We start from the raw sequence: 13,191 nt of genomic DNA, 5'->3' as shown, positions 1-13,191 counted from the left end.
TCAAATTTTGTTTTCTGAACAATAAGAAGTTGGCAAATTACCACAACTTTTATTTCTTGCAGTACAATTGGATAATATGTCCGGTGCCATTCTCTACCATTCTAGATAGCAGTACACTAAACAGAAAATAGTAAGTAGTAAATTAAAGTTGATGTGAGCTAACAACAAACTGCACAGGTTTACTGTTCTATTTCCTGGTTGTAAAAGCTGATGAACTGATGATCCTAGCAGTTCAGTTGCTTGGTCATTTTTTTGTTAAAATAGTCAAGATATTTGTAAATCATGTTTGGTATCACTACTAATGTGAAACATTATCATATTTTCGTTTCCTGCTGTATGCTGACCAACTTTGCTATATATGTTTGCTTCACTGGTATAAATAATAGAGTTAAATGCACCGTAGGCCCATAAATTTGCACGACTGTGTTAAAATAGGTTCATCAACTATCAAACCAGGCATCTGGCCCCTCAAACTTGCGAACCCATTTACTCTAGATCCAAATACCAAAACCAGGCTGGTTTTGCCGACGACGTGGCACGTCCACCGCAGACGTCCCGCGCAAGGCAAGGAAGGCAAGCTAAAATTAAATTATATGTGTGTGCGTTCGTTCCATACAACAAGGAATGCAAGCAAGCTAAGAAACTAAGGCTTCTACCTGCTGCAGCCGTATATGCGTATACGGTGCCTGTGCACAGGGCCATGCGCACACACACGCACCTGAATATCCAAGCAAGCAATAAACAAGCTAGCAAGTAAAGTTACCAGATGTATGTGCATATACAAATAGAATTGGGCGTAGATGAACTTGTATATACGCCGATTTATATCACGTATTTCTCTCGTATATATATATATATATATATATATATATATATATATATATATATATATATATATATATATATATATATATATATATATATATATATATATATATATCAGCTGGTCGGGTCGACTCGGCGCGACGTATATGACTCGATATATGGTCCGGAATATTCTGGAACGCTCGTGTACATATGTTCGGGAGATATATACGTGAGTTGATCACTAGTTGAGTACATGCGTGCCTATGTTGCGAACTGCCGAGCTTGGTGTATAAGCGTATATACATATCCTGTGTGCTTATGTTATTCAACCGTAGCATCACTGTAGCGATCCATCTGGTCCGTTGACTGGGGGAATGGATGGCTCAGTGCAGTCGCTATCTTGCAGTCGCTAATGCGACTGCAGGCGATCTCCGTCCCCGCAGAGCCCATCCCTCCCGCCGCCACCTCTCAGCAGCCTCCCCTCCTCTTGCTCCTTGCTCGGGAGGCCGGGTCCCGCTGCCGCTCGCTCGGGGACGCCTCGTCGTCGCGGATCTGCCGCCCGCGCCCCGCGCGGGCCTTCGCCGCCTGTCCTCGAGAGCAGGGGAGGCCGGAGCTCGCCCGCGGCGGCGCTGCTCACCCGCGCCGGCCGCGGCGCGGTCTCCAGTCGCCGCGCCGTCCACGTGCCGCCGGCCCCCATCCCCGGCCGCCGTCCGCGACGCCGCGACGTCCGCTCACCGCCACTGCGCCGTCCTCGGCATCACTGTTCCGCGCCGTCCGCGCCGCCGCTTCGTCCCCGGCGTCGGCGTCGTCGCTTCCTCCTCCGCGCCATCCTCAAGGCACCAGCGGCGCCGCAACTTCGCAAAGGAGGAAGCCTGTGCCCCAGCCCCGATTTGATGGCCAACAGCAACCTCCCGCGCCTGATCATCAAGGTGGGTGTACGTTCCGATCTCCCCGCCGCAGATCTCTCGCCGCCTCCAATCCGATTCGTTGCGCTCTCGCTTGTTCTGGATGACCACTTTTTGCCTGCTGTGCGGTTGGATTTGTGCAAAAGCTTAACAGATTGTGGCTCTCAAATCGTTGCTGATAGGACACAGGAAGTTCACTCAATTCTTTGCTTGCGTGGGATGCACAGATCAGGGAGGTGCTTCTCTAGCAGCTTAGCATGTATGTGGTTGGCGGCCGACCCGTACTCTACATATCGATTGTAATTACATACTGACTCAAGTTTCTGAATTTTTGTGTTTCTTCAGTTCGATCTTTTGGCATTTGTTTCAGTCTTTCAGTCTGTGAGTATAGATCATGAGTATAACATGGCATTCGTTACCCAATCATCCTACAAGCCTCCACCAGTCCGCCCCTTCCGTTTTTTATCTCCAACCCGTCAGGTAATTATTTCATAATTCACAGCTATACTCACTCTTTTAATCTTGAAAATATATCACTCAAATTGTGAATTGTAAAAGTTCAATTCTCTTATGATTGAATATCAATGCTGACATGGATGATTTTACAGATGATTAGATAATATCAATTGTACTAATTTGTACCATCATAAAACCTGCAAGGATCTGCACCGTCAGATACTACACCTATTTGATGCTTTTTTCTTTCTCAATTATTTTGCGCTGCCTAATTTATCCCTTTGTGTGAAACTTCCATGGTGCATGTGTTCAGGAGTGGACTTTTTATTTGGCTTGATTATTTCTGATATCAAACTTTCGGATGGTCGGTAGATATCATTAACATCCTTGCTAGATTTATGACTACTCGAGTAGTCAGATAATAATTGGGCACATCTCTAGGCGACCATACTAACCTCTTACGCTGGGATGAGATATTGGCGAGTGAGATGGTTGCTCTATGCCGCTGTACTCCAAGGATATAGTGTGTAAGTCTACACCAGGAATCTGGCATGGTCATGATAACCTTTTAGAGTTATTCATGATATCTGAACTGCCGCATGTTGCAACATAATGTTCTATATTGATGTCAGCCTAATGTCACAAGATGATGATAACATGTAAGCATGTTTGTAGTGGTTATACCTTCTAATAATTTAATTATCTCATATAGTGGTTTATAGTTCCTAATAACTTAATTACCTCACGTGTAAAGCTCTGAAATTTCTAATCTCTGAACCTAGAAGAGAACAAGATCAGATTTTGCAGTAAATGTGAATCCCTGAACCTAGCAGAACACTAGATGTCTTATGGAGTGATCAATTTTTCTGGCTTTTGCTTCCAGCTTTAGTGATCATATTAGAGCCTGTTACCTTTGCATTTTCCTCATTGATTCAACCTTCCAGGTTCCAGCATAGTATCAGATATCACCTACCTATGACTATGGATAAAAGTTTCAACTAGCTGTGCAAATTTTCATGAAAACAAACTTATGTAATTTATGATTTTTGTTGCCCATAGCAAAGTTTTCTGCGTTGAAGGATTTCTGGTCTCATATCTGTCTATACTATATTTCCAAGACCACCTTCAAAAATTTTGCATGTACAAGTATAATACTTTTAACATTAAAACTTTTAGCACTATCATGACATCTTGCCATTCAAAGCTTAAAAAGGCATATTTAAGGTATGTTGCATAGCTAAGCGTATATAGTTCACATCTTTCTTGTGCCACGTATTGTTGCAACTATTCGCCATATTTTCAGAATCTACACGGTACATTGTTGTCCTAGCTTTACCACTTTCTGTAGATTGCATAGCTAACTTGGCCATATTCTTTGTAGGCAGATATATCTGCATTCACCACCACCATTGCCTAGATTGGCAGGAGGATGCTGAAACCACGTGACCAGCGATCAAGTTGAATGCGGCGACCACCATGGTCTTGCGCACCCTAAGTCAGCTGTTCTTTCTATGTTTCCACATTAGAAGTAGGTGCATGAAAATGGTTTCAGTTTTTGTAACTTAATCGAATAATCTATAATTTTTAATATCTCATGATCAATATCTATTGCATATATGCCTAATTGGCTTATTCGTATCCGCTTCACATCTCCTTTAGTAGTGGCTGTAATTGACCATGGTGCTTAATTTATTTGCAATCATTTTTGGTGTTTATTATATATATGCTATACTTTGTTGTATTGGCAGTATCCGCCTGTATGCATGGCCCCAATGCTTAGTGCTACAAGTCTTAAGACCTTATATTTTTATTAAACTTTTGCAGATAGCAACAGTGGATGTATTTTTAGAGGGGGGCTGAGTTGGAGACGACCGTGGCCCAAGACTTGTCTCAATTATATCGAGAAGATAGCAGTTACTTTCAAATGCCTAACTGCTAGACCATGCTGAGAAGAATCCTATTAATGTGGTGCCTTCAACACCTAGAGTTTGGATATCGCCAAGGTAAGTAACTTGTGCGACCTAGATTGCACTGCAAGGGTTCTTAGCTTTAGCAGCTCATGGCGCACAATGCGTCAAATATTTGTTGGCCCCTTTAGAAATATTTGTTTTGAAGAAATTCTTATGTGTGACGAATTGCAGTTTTTCTTGGATAATGCTATGGTAAGTAATTTAATAATTAGAGAATTGGTTCCGCATATGGCGTTCACTGTATGTCTTTTCCTCCTGTTTCAATCAGATTTGTAGAGCACCACTGAGGTGATTGAAAAAAGAAAGAAACATTGGGGGCAAGGTAAATCACATAATCAAGCTAACTGTGATTTTCTGGTGCTCTTCTTTGTTTTCTTCTTTTCTATTTCGACCATTGTCTTGTAGCAGCATGAAGATCAAGATCGACGGCAAACTGTAAGATAGAAGAATCACAAGATGATGTCATATTAATTAGTTATCTACACAAGGATTGCCTATTTAAAAGGTCTTAAAATAGGTTATCTTTGCCTGTGTGCTTATTCTTAGAAATACTGCTCATTTTTCATGGATAAATTCCACTTCTTCTGTAATGTCGAATTGAAAATAACTTCATGTGTATGTCAGCTTGTTGCTTGTCCAAGGAGCTTGTGACATGCAGCTACTACTACTTGATTCAATAACACAATGCTATATGCTTCCTTTTTCCATTTAAGCTACTGAAGATGGCATTGTTGCCTCTGTTTCAGGGCCTCGATCACTCTGCATTGAATGGAAACAGAGCTGTTTATTTTCCCTTATCATAACTATATAGAGTCTCCATTTCTTGAAACAATAGTAGTTAGTTTATTTGGCCTTAAATAACTGGAGTTATTTTGAAGCATGGTAGGATAGTAAAAGTTGTTATTACAGCTTGCCTGCACAGTATTAACAATGTTCCCCTGCTGCATGTATGGTTAATAGAGTGAGCCACATGATCAACTAGACATTTTTGCTATGATATAAATAAAAAAATTAATTTTTAGCTGTCGTTTGATGCAATTCAACTATTTTTAAATAGCATCTCGACTAGCCATCTTCTGCAGTAATTTGATGGGGTTTATTTCTGTCATTCTCATGGACATGTGGGATGGTAAACTATTTCATCAACTACTATGGGTGGTTAGTAATACTCTTCGTCAAAGTTAAATGCTCTTGCTATGATGTGACATTAGCCATCTAACTAACATTTTTGTTGTGGTGATGTCTTGTATACCAGGACGCGAGAGTTCCCAGAAAGTGGTTGGTCATAGATCTACTGAAGTGGTTATGGAATGAGAGCAATGATAACATTTCTGAAGATATAGCTGGAGCTCTAAAGACTATATGTAACACCCGCGTGGAGAAATATATCTAGATAAATTAATCGCATTCCATGGCTGATCTGGGCAAGAAATATGGATGGATTTGTACATTTTTTAAGTCTTGCATGCTGGTGTTGGTCATATTTTAAATTCTCATATCAATCAATAATCAACAATAATGGATTGAGACAAGTTCTTATGCACCATTATTATTGTTATTAATTTTATTTTGTTGAATTTTGTGATTTATATATTCATGATTTGTATACTTGTCGAAACTCTTACACCATGGAGTATATTATATAGCTCCGTATAGTTGATATAAAATTAGTTTTAAACATGTGACTGGAAACGTGCAAAACCACTGAATAAACACGTTCCTGGGCACGTGCATAACCACTAGTCTGGAGCAAATTTGAATGTTCCAAGAAGAAGATAGCTCTACACGCAGGCTAGCTGGAGCGAAAACGAAGACCTCGCATGGGCGGTGCTAAACTCGATTACTCGGATCGACTCGTGCAGTTGGTGTCATCATTGCACATCATTTGGCACGTTAATGTCGTGCTGTACCACGAATCAAATTTCGCATCCACAAAATCAAGTAGAGACATACGGCGCGGGACGTGACGGCGAAGTCCCCGTCCGTCTGCCGGCGACTACCCAATTGAAGTGTGCAAGCATTTACACCCGTACCCGTCGCCGTCCGGAGCGATCGCGGCCGCGTTTTCTTTTCCTCCCCCGCGCCCGCGGCGCCGCTCGTCCCCCGCTCTCCGTTTCGTTTCCCCAGAACCAGAACCCCACGCCACGTCAAACCCCACGGCCGCTGAAGAAGCTCGACCCGCACACACGGTCTCCGCATTCTCCCACACGACACGAGTTGCTGCCTGCCTGCGACCACCGCTTGCTTCGGCGCTCGACAAAAAGTAAAACCATACCGAGCCGCCGACCTCGCCGAGGCCCCAGGGAGCGAAGGGCTAGGAGGAAGAAGGGCGGCCGGAGCTGGTCTTGGCTCTTCTTGCTCGGGTTTGTCACGGCGGCGGCATGGCGGGGCGGATAGTGCGGAGCTGCGTGCAGACGGCGCTCAAGGCGGTGAACTCCGTCGTGGGGCTCGCCGGCATGGCCGTCATCCTCTACGCGCTCTGGATGCTCCGCGCCTGGTACAGGGAGGTCGCTGACCTCGACCAACGCTTCCCCGTCCCCTGGTCAGCAACCGCTTCTCCCTCCCAATCCTCCTCATCCTGCTTCAGCAGATCTCGCTAGCTCTCCGTTCTTACCACTTCTGCGCGCGCTAGGAGGAGCTGAGTTCCTAGATTTGCAGCTTGCTCGCCCCCTTCGCTGTTCTTGGTTTCTTCCCCCAATCCGCCCGTCGCTTGGAGAAATGCGTTTGGTTTCAAGCTAAATTCGCAACAAATTGTTTTACTCTACTGTTTTATTGGATCATTTTTTCCCCATAGCCGTACCAACCAATTGAGGATGCCGTGCAGAAATAAGAGATCAAGGAATGGCGTACAAAACGAACCCACTCGGACACCACCGAAAGCGCTTTTTTTTTTCTTTTGTGGCAGTTAAAGGCTACTCTTTTTGGATGGGGGATGGGCAGGGCCTCAGCTCAGCATACCACTATCGCTGCAGATTTGGTTACAGTTAGTGACGCATAAGAAAAAGAAATAGTATCCGTCTAGTGGATGCTAGTGCTATTCGGTGGACAGGGTGATCTGCTTTCGTGTCGCTGTTGTGGACTTGTACTCTAGAGATTTAGGTGGCGGCTGCAATGTGGCGTCAGATTGGAGCGCATGATGTGATGCAATGCAAGGGACGGCCTAACTCAAAAGGAGATCCACGGTTAGTTGATTGGTGGGGGCAAGAGCACTGATGAAGAATATTCACAAAAAAAAAACGCACTGATGAAGAATATGGAAAGAATGATGATGCTGGTGTTAAACAACCAAATAGCGGCCACGATTTAACAATTGCTTTCGTCATCTTAACACTGTAGTATCAAACAGACAATCGAATGGGCCAATCACCCATGTTTTTGCTGCTGTTACGAACCTACTATGATGTCAGGGCTGCGTGCACTTGATAATCTAAGAATAAGTAGTTAGATGTACTTGTTGAGCAATATTTTGCCACCATGTCGAAAAACCGCGACTTGCATTTATATTCTTTGGTGGTTGATTTACTGAGAAAAAAATACGGGTCATGCAGGTTCATCTACACATTTCTTGGCCTTGGGATCTTTCTGTGCCTGCTGACTTGCTCTGGGCATATTGCTGCGGAAACTGCAAATGGTCACTGCCTCTCTTGTGTATCCTTTGAATTGCTCTACCCCTATACTACGTGGAAACATGTTGTTTGATATACCAGCTTCTGGTACTTGTATTTTACTTGCTGGCTACCTATAGTGAATTGCTAGATACATGGAATTACATGTTGTCTGATATACCAGCTTCCATCCATTACGTTTTGCTTTCTGACTACCTACAATGAATTAGTTTTTAGTAGCTGCTGCTGATTTATCCAAGGTTTTCAATTAGAGCGAAAGCTATATTTTCTTCTGGATTATATAATCTTTACCTATGAGATGCAACAAAGATATATGGTATAACTGAATTGAGTGCGCAGGCCACTAGTTCACAGAAGCCTCCAAATTGCAGTTATATTGTTTGAGTTCTGTAACGTTAACTGCAGTGTGATCTGACAATTATATTACGTCTCTTTTTCCTTAATGTTACATGTAGTACATGATCATTGTATTTGTGCTTATTATACTGGAAGGTGCAATTACTGTGGATGTATTTCTGAATACCAACTGGGAAGAGGTAAAGAGCTCCTCAGCTGTCAGACTATGGATGATACTTTCTGCTATTTTCCTTATATCTTCTATTTGATAATTTTCAAACCTTCAGGATTTCCCCCCTGACCCATCAGGCAAGTTTGATGAATTCAAGGACTTCGTGAGGTCAAATTTTGAGATATGCGAATGGGTAGGCCTCTCAGTGGTAGCTGCTCAGGTGAGGTTCTTCTGCACCCCGACTGCATAATAAATTAATAATGCAATCTTCATCGTTGTGTAGTTCTACCTGGCCTATGAGCAATACATGATGTGGAAGTTCTTGTGAACGAACATAGAAGACACTAGTATGCTTAGTTTAAGTATGGTGGCACTGTGTAGTAGGTTTTAACAATCTGGCTTTGTAGAATGCTTAGAAACAAATCTGACCTCGGGCACATTCTCTGTTACAAGTGCTTGAGAAGCAACCAAACACAACTGGTACAGTGATCTTACATTCATTTGTCTAACATTGTTAGTAATTGATTTTTAAGTGACATCAGGGGCTGTCTTGTTTTGGGAGAAAGAAAACTTTGTTTGACCTCTGCCTCTTTTTTATTAGAGTTACTGCATCTGCAATTGTACCTTCTGAAGAGAAACCAAGCTTTTGAGCATTAGTGATCCCCTGTTAACACATTTAGTTAACTTTCAGGTGTTATCAATCATTCTTGGGATGGTACTTAGGACCCTTGGGCCTGACCGAGAGGCTGACTATGACAGTGATGATGACACCACCGTGCCTGCAAGGCTGCCTCTACTAAGAAACCAGTCCCAACATGGTCCAGACTATGCTGAACCTAACACATCTCGTAGGAGTGATTCATGGAAACTGCGGATTTTAGACAAGGTGAGATGTTTCTAGACAAGTGCTTTCATTTGCAGCTTCCAATGTTCTGAGTGTGTTCACCATTAGTAAAGCCTTGCAACCTTTTTCATTTCAGGTCAACAACTAAGATTTTACTGATCTCATATGACGAACCCTTAGGACAGAATTTTGATCCAAGGGTATTGGAAGGATGATAAGATTATACCTTTTTTCTTCTGGAGAGATGATCCTTATGATGGAGTAGCAGCAGCAGTGGTAGAATAGTTTTGAATGGCTACTTTTAAATGCCTTTCAACTTGCACAGATATTTGAGTAGCATGTGACTGACCCATATAAACCCGGGGAAGAATGTTGCACTGAAATATTTCAGAAAGAGATGAGGGCATGACTGGTGCCTTCACTGACCAAACACAGAAATATTTGATTTGTTTTTCATTTTCCATCAGCTGGTTCATCCACTTATTTCTATCTGATTGTCTGTTCTTGGTATACTAGTTTGCATCGCCACTCGATGCCAAAAGATGAAATACGAGGTTTGCCTATTTTGCACATAATACAGCCTGCATATACCGACATTTTTTACAGGGAAAAAATGAAAGTTTTTCCCCTGAAAATTCAAAATGAAAGAGAATCAGCGTCCAGTTGTTTGGTTGTTATGGTATGGCATGTACGGTGCGCCTAATTTATAGCCAGCGGTTGCTATCGCCTGCCGCGATGCTTGGTCCATAAATATTCCGGGAGCTCCACACGGTAGAGTGTGTTGGCCTCCATGCTATTTAATCATTTAATGGCCTGTTCTTATGTCGTGTACGGAGTATTCCTTCATGGAGTAGTTGTAGGCTTGTAGGCAGCCTCGCTGTACATGATGTCTCAACCGACACCGTTGAGCCCTTGCCTGTAGCCCTTGCAGTGAATTTTAAGCCAGACCGGTAGGGAATTCTATCACCGAAACTAACCATTCTAAACAAAAAGATTTCAGCATCATAGCTTTGCACCGACAGCAAGCAAAAGGGTCGAAACACAAATATATCCAGTTTAAACTACAGAGCATTTCAAGCTTAAAATCGAACCCAATACATGCACCAAGTGTATCTCAGCCAGAGCTTCCCTACTTGGAACACAACGCTTTTTCCCTAAAGATTTTTCATTGCACCATAAATATGTACAGCACATTTACAAAAACCTGAACAAGACTCTACACCCAGTCAGAGCTCTCAAGGTCTCTTGTCAGAGTCCACAGGCTGCTCCAAGATTAGCCACATCCTAGGACGAGGAACATCCTCTGCATGAATCAATAAGCCATGCGTCATCACTCTCAGAAAACAATGGTGAGCAAGTCATCATGTGCAGCTCGAGCTATTTTACATGAGAATCATAGGCGTAGAAGATGTTTTCCGGCATGACCAGAGGCAGCTTCTCGATGTACATAAACAGGCGCCTGATGTTCTCTCTGCTCACCGTAGCCATGTCAACTACGTCTCGGCAGTCAGTGAACATCCACAGGTCACCGGAATTTACTCGCTTGAGGCTGTCACGACAGAAGGGGCAGGACTGGGATCTGGAGCGCCTGCAAAACCAGGATAAATAGCACATGATTCAATCAATACAGCTACTATATCTTTGCAGCAGATAGTTCAGTGAATGCATGTATTCACACTTCATATCATACAGCATTCAGCAGAGAAAGGTGTCTTAAAGCTCAAGCAATGAGGCTGCTCAATAATTGGCTGTTTAGGGCCTTACTGGGTAGGAACATGCAATTGAAAGTAGACAGTAATTTCTTCCTTGTTAATTTCATGCAAGGTACTTGGCCATTCTTCCTCAAAAGAAAGGCAGGAGTACTGCACGATTAAGGTGCATATGCTTGACAGCACAGCTTTTAGATGGCTGCCATCTTTTTTTGTTAAGGAAACTAGATGGCTACCATTGAGATAACCAAATGCTATGCATGTCCTGCTTCTCTCATCAGGATTAGGGACCACTCTCCTATGTAATGCCAGATCTAGCAGAAATAAATGGATCGAATTGACAGCTAGCACAACATCACACAAAGATAACTATATGAAACGCCAGACAAGTATCTGAATGATCAGGCCAAATGCAGGGGCTGTTGCAAGTTAATGTGCACTGATGTAAACATCAGGTACGAAGTACAAGCGAGGTTGTATGCTAGCGTTTTTTTTATTACAGGAAATCGACATTTGAGCACAAAGGCCCAATGGTGACAGTTAAGAAAGCAAAAATGCAGCACTTTTGTCAACCGAACGTGTTAGCAACACATACGTCATCTTGATCAAAGAGATGCACAAGCCACCATCTTTCAACATAACAGCAAAAGCGGATTGAATATGACAGGGTTCAGTTCCGGGTTCTCACCATTGGCGGTAGCACTTGATGCACATAGCATGGCTGCAGGTGGGCAGCACCACCTTGCTGTTCATCTCCATGCAAATGCCACATTCCTCCTCCCTCTCGACATCAATCTCAGAAACTGGCCTCTTGCTCTCGTCCTGGTCTCTCCTCCTGTATCTCTCTGTGCAGACCGCCTTCTGCCTCCGGTCATCGAGGTCGCTGATCCCCTTGGGCAGTTGCATGAGGGATGGAAATATAACAGCTGCAAGAAGCAATGTGTGTCAATATATATTGGAAGCTAAGTGAGAACAGATGCTTCACCGACGATGGTCTTGTTAGTTGTAGCATAGAGCACTTGCCATAAAATTCTCTGATGCTTGCTTTCCTCTCATGTGTGGACATAGTGGTACTCCCATCCACATAAACCTGCACAGCAGATCCTTGAGGCACAGTGAATTAAAACGAAACCACCATGTCATTCATGGCATCAAATCCTGACAGCACACCCCGCAGAAAGAGAAAGTCAGAAAGAAACCTTGTAGATTAGGATCCTGAGCAGCCCGAGCGCGCCGGCGAGGCTGCAATCGGTCCACTGCACGAGGAAGAGGAAGAAGTGCGCGGCGGGGCTGTAGGACATCCGCATCTGGAGGCAGGCCCCATCGTAGTCCCTGGAGAAATCAGCTGCCCTGTGGAATTGAGGCAAACACAACCCAATGGCACGCGCGCGTCAGCAGTCGGTCAGTCCCATCCCATTCCCATGACACACGTCGGCAACCACCGGCACTCAGTCATGCGCGCAGCATGAACTATTGAACTTGCTTCTTAAAAAAAGAAAATCAATCAACCGCCAGCACTGTAGCAAGCATGCATCCACCGAACAAACAGAACTCGTATTCACCCCAATTTCACCCAGAAATCGGGGCCATTGTGAAGCGCGGCGCGAAGCAGCAACCGGAAGCGTGAAATCGAGGGGTGATGACATGTTGGTACTAAACTCACAGGGTGTAAGTATCAAAAAAAAAAAAAAAACTCACAGGGTGTTGGCGTGGTGGATGTCGGCCTCGAGCACCTTGAGCGAGTCCTTGAACGACGACTTGCGCATGGAGCACACCACCATCTCCGCCTCGCCGTGGCTTGTTCTCGCGCCTCCACACCGCCCGCCGCCGCTGTCAGGGTTCAGCCGGCCCGGCCGCCATGGAATGAAGTAGTAGCGAGCAGGCGCGGAGGAACCCCACCCCTAGCCGGCTAGCCGCTGGACCGCGACAAGGCTCCACCACCCCCACCCCCACCCCCACACCGAAAGGCTCGGCTCCTCCTGCGGTGGTGGCGGGCGGTGCCGCCCGCTTTTTGGCTCCACTCTCGCCTCGGCTTTCCGCTCGCTTGCTTCTGTTTCTATTCGTTGCGTGGAGCTTTTTCGAGCAGAACACGGTTACGCGTCTCTCCCCGGCCCGCTGCGAGAGAGCCAGAGCCGCCACGGGCGGGAGCTCCGACTGATACGCGGGGCCCACAAGAAGACAGGATGACATGTGGGACAGCAGGATGCGGGGCGTCGGTGGAGGTGGACATGTGGGCCTCGCGGCAGGAGGCGGACGCTCGAGGCGGGCGGCGCTCCCGTACTGTAGGCCTGGTCCATGCACCGCGAGCGGCGGAGTCATCGGTCGCCGGCCAGGGCCCACCCGCCCAGGCAGCGTCCACGCCGGCT

The 13,191-nt window shown here is 44.8% G+C and overlaps 3 protein-coding genes across 20 annotated transcripts; 2 read left to right on the top strand and 1 right to left on the bottom strand.

Moving 5' to 3' along the window:
• Window positions 1–1,204: 1,204 nt before the first annotated feature.
• LOC120642136 (atherin-like) lies at window positions 1,205–5,684 on the top strand. Of its 18 annotated transcripts, none has more exons than XR_005662512.1 (7): window positions 1,233–1,736; window positions 1,895–1,971; window positions 2,058–4,171; window positions 4,407–4,460; window positions 4,544–4,643; window positions 5,196–5,296; window positions 5,394–5,684. XR_005662512.1 is itself a non-coding variant. In XM_039918548.1 (2 exons), the coding sequence occupies exons 1-2, from the start codon at window positions 1,220–1,222 to the stop codon at window positions 1,966–1,968; spliced, it is 591 nt and encodes a 196-aa protein (XP_039774482.1). In that variant the 5' UTR covers window positions 1,205–1,219; the 3' UTR covers window positions 1,969–4,354. The 18 variants fall into 18 exon arrangements, 1 of the variants encoding a protein (XP_039774482.1); XR_005662510.1 differs by having other exon boundaries at window positions 1,234–1,736; window positions 4,547–4,643; XR_005662503.1 differs by having other exon boundaries at window positions 4,407–4,643.
• Window positions 5,685–6,236: 552 nt separating this feature from the next.
• LOC120642134 (tetraspanin-19-like) lies at window positions 6,237–9,605 on the top strand. The gene is made up of 6 exons (XM_039918547.1): window positions 6,237–6,680; window positions 7,687–7,786; window positions 8,220–8,300; window positions 8,388–8,492; window positions 8,964–9,158; window positions 9,253–9,605. Exons 1-6 carry the CDS (start codon window positions 6,520–6,522, stop codon window positions 9,262–9,264), a joined length of 654 nt encoding a protein of 217 aa, XP_039774481.1. The 5' UTR covers window positions 6,237–6,519; the 3' UTR covers window positions 9,265–9,605.
• Window positions 9,606–10,121: 516 nt separating this feature from the next.
• Window positions 10,122–12,911, bottom strand: LOC120642133 (E3 ubiquitin-protein ligase AIRP2-like). The gene is made up of 6 exons (XM_039918546.1): window positions 12,524–12,911; window positions 12,025–12,175; window positions 11,849–11,915; window positions 11,514–11,751; window positions 10,503–10,704; window positions 10,122–10,419 (listed from the first exon to the last, which is right to left on the bottom strand). The coding sequence occupies exons 1-6, from the start codon at window positions 12,604–12,606 to the stop codon at window positions 10,390–10,392; spliced, it is 771 nt and encodes a 256-aa protein (XP_039774480.1). The 5' UTR covers window positions 12,607–12,911; the 3' UTR covers window positions 10,122–10,389.
• Window positions 12,912–13,191: the final 280 nt, after the last annotated feature.

The sequence above is a fragment of the Panicum virgatum genome, chromosome 7K, assembly GCF_016808335.1.
Source record: "Panicum virgatum strain AP13 chromosome 7K, P.virgatum_v5, whole genome shotgun sequence".
Classification (NCBI taxonomy): domain Eukaryota; kingdom Viridiplantae; phylum Streptophyta; class Magnoliopsida; order Poales; family Poaceae; genus Panicum; species Panicum virgatum.
The sequence above is the reverse complement of the archived record's forward strand: the minus strand, read 5'-3'. Positions and strand labels throughout refer to the sequence as shown.

Excerpts from the sequence above, each read along its gene's own strand:
- LOC120642136 (XM_039918548.1), top strand. The coding sequence starts at position 1,220 with ATGCGACTGCAGGCGATCTCCGTCCCCGCAGAGCCCATCCCTCCCGCC. Across the intron at positions 1,737-1,894 it reads TCCCGCGCCTGATCATCAAG|GACACAGGAAGTTCACTCAA; the intron begins GTGGGTGTACGT and ends CGTTGCTGATAG.
- LOC120642134 (XM_039918547.1), top strand. The coding sequence starts at position 6,520 with ATGGCGGGGCGGATAGTGCGGAGCTGCGTGCAGACGGCGCTCAAGGCG. Across the intron at positions 7,787-8,219 it reads ATGGTCACTGCCTCTCTTGT|TACATGATCATTGTATTTGT; the intron begins GTATCCTTTGAA and ends TGTTACATGTAG. Across the intron at positions 8,301-8,387 it reads TGAATACCAACTGGGAAGAG|GATTTCCCCCCTGACCCATC; the intron begins GTAAAGAGCTCC and ends TCAAACCTTCAG.
- LOC120642133 (XM_039918546.1), bottom strand. The coding sequence starts at position 12,606 with ATGGTGGTGTGCTCCATGCGCAAGTCGTCGTTCAAGGACTCGCTCAAG. Across the intron at positions 12,176-12,523 it reads ATCCACCACGCCAACACCCT|GGCAGCTGATTTCTCCAGGG; the intron begins GTGAGTTTTTTT and ends TCAATTCCACAG. Across the intron at positions 10,420-10,502 it reads TCTACGCCTATGATTCTCAT|AGGATGTTCCTCGTCCTAGG; the intron begins GTAAAATAGCTC and ends TGATTCATGCAG.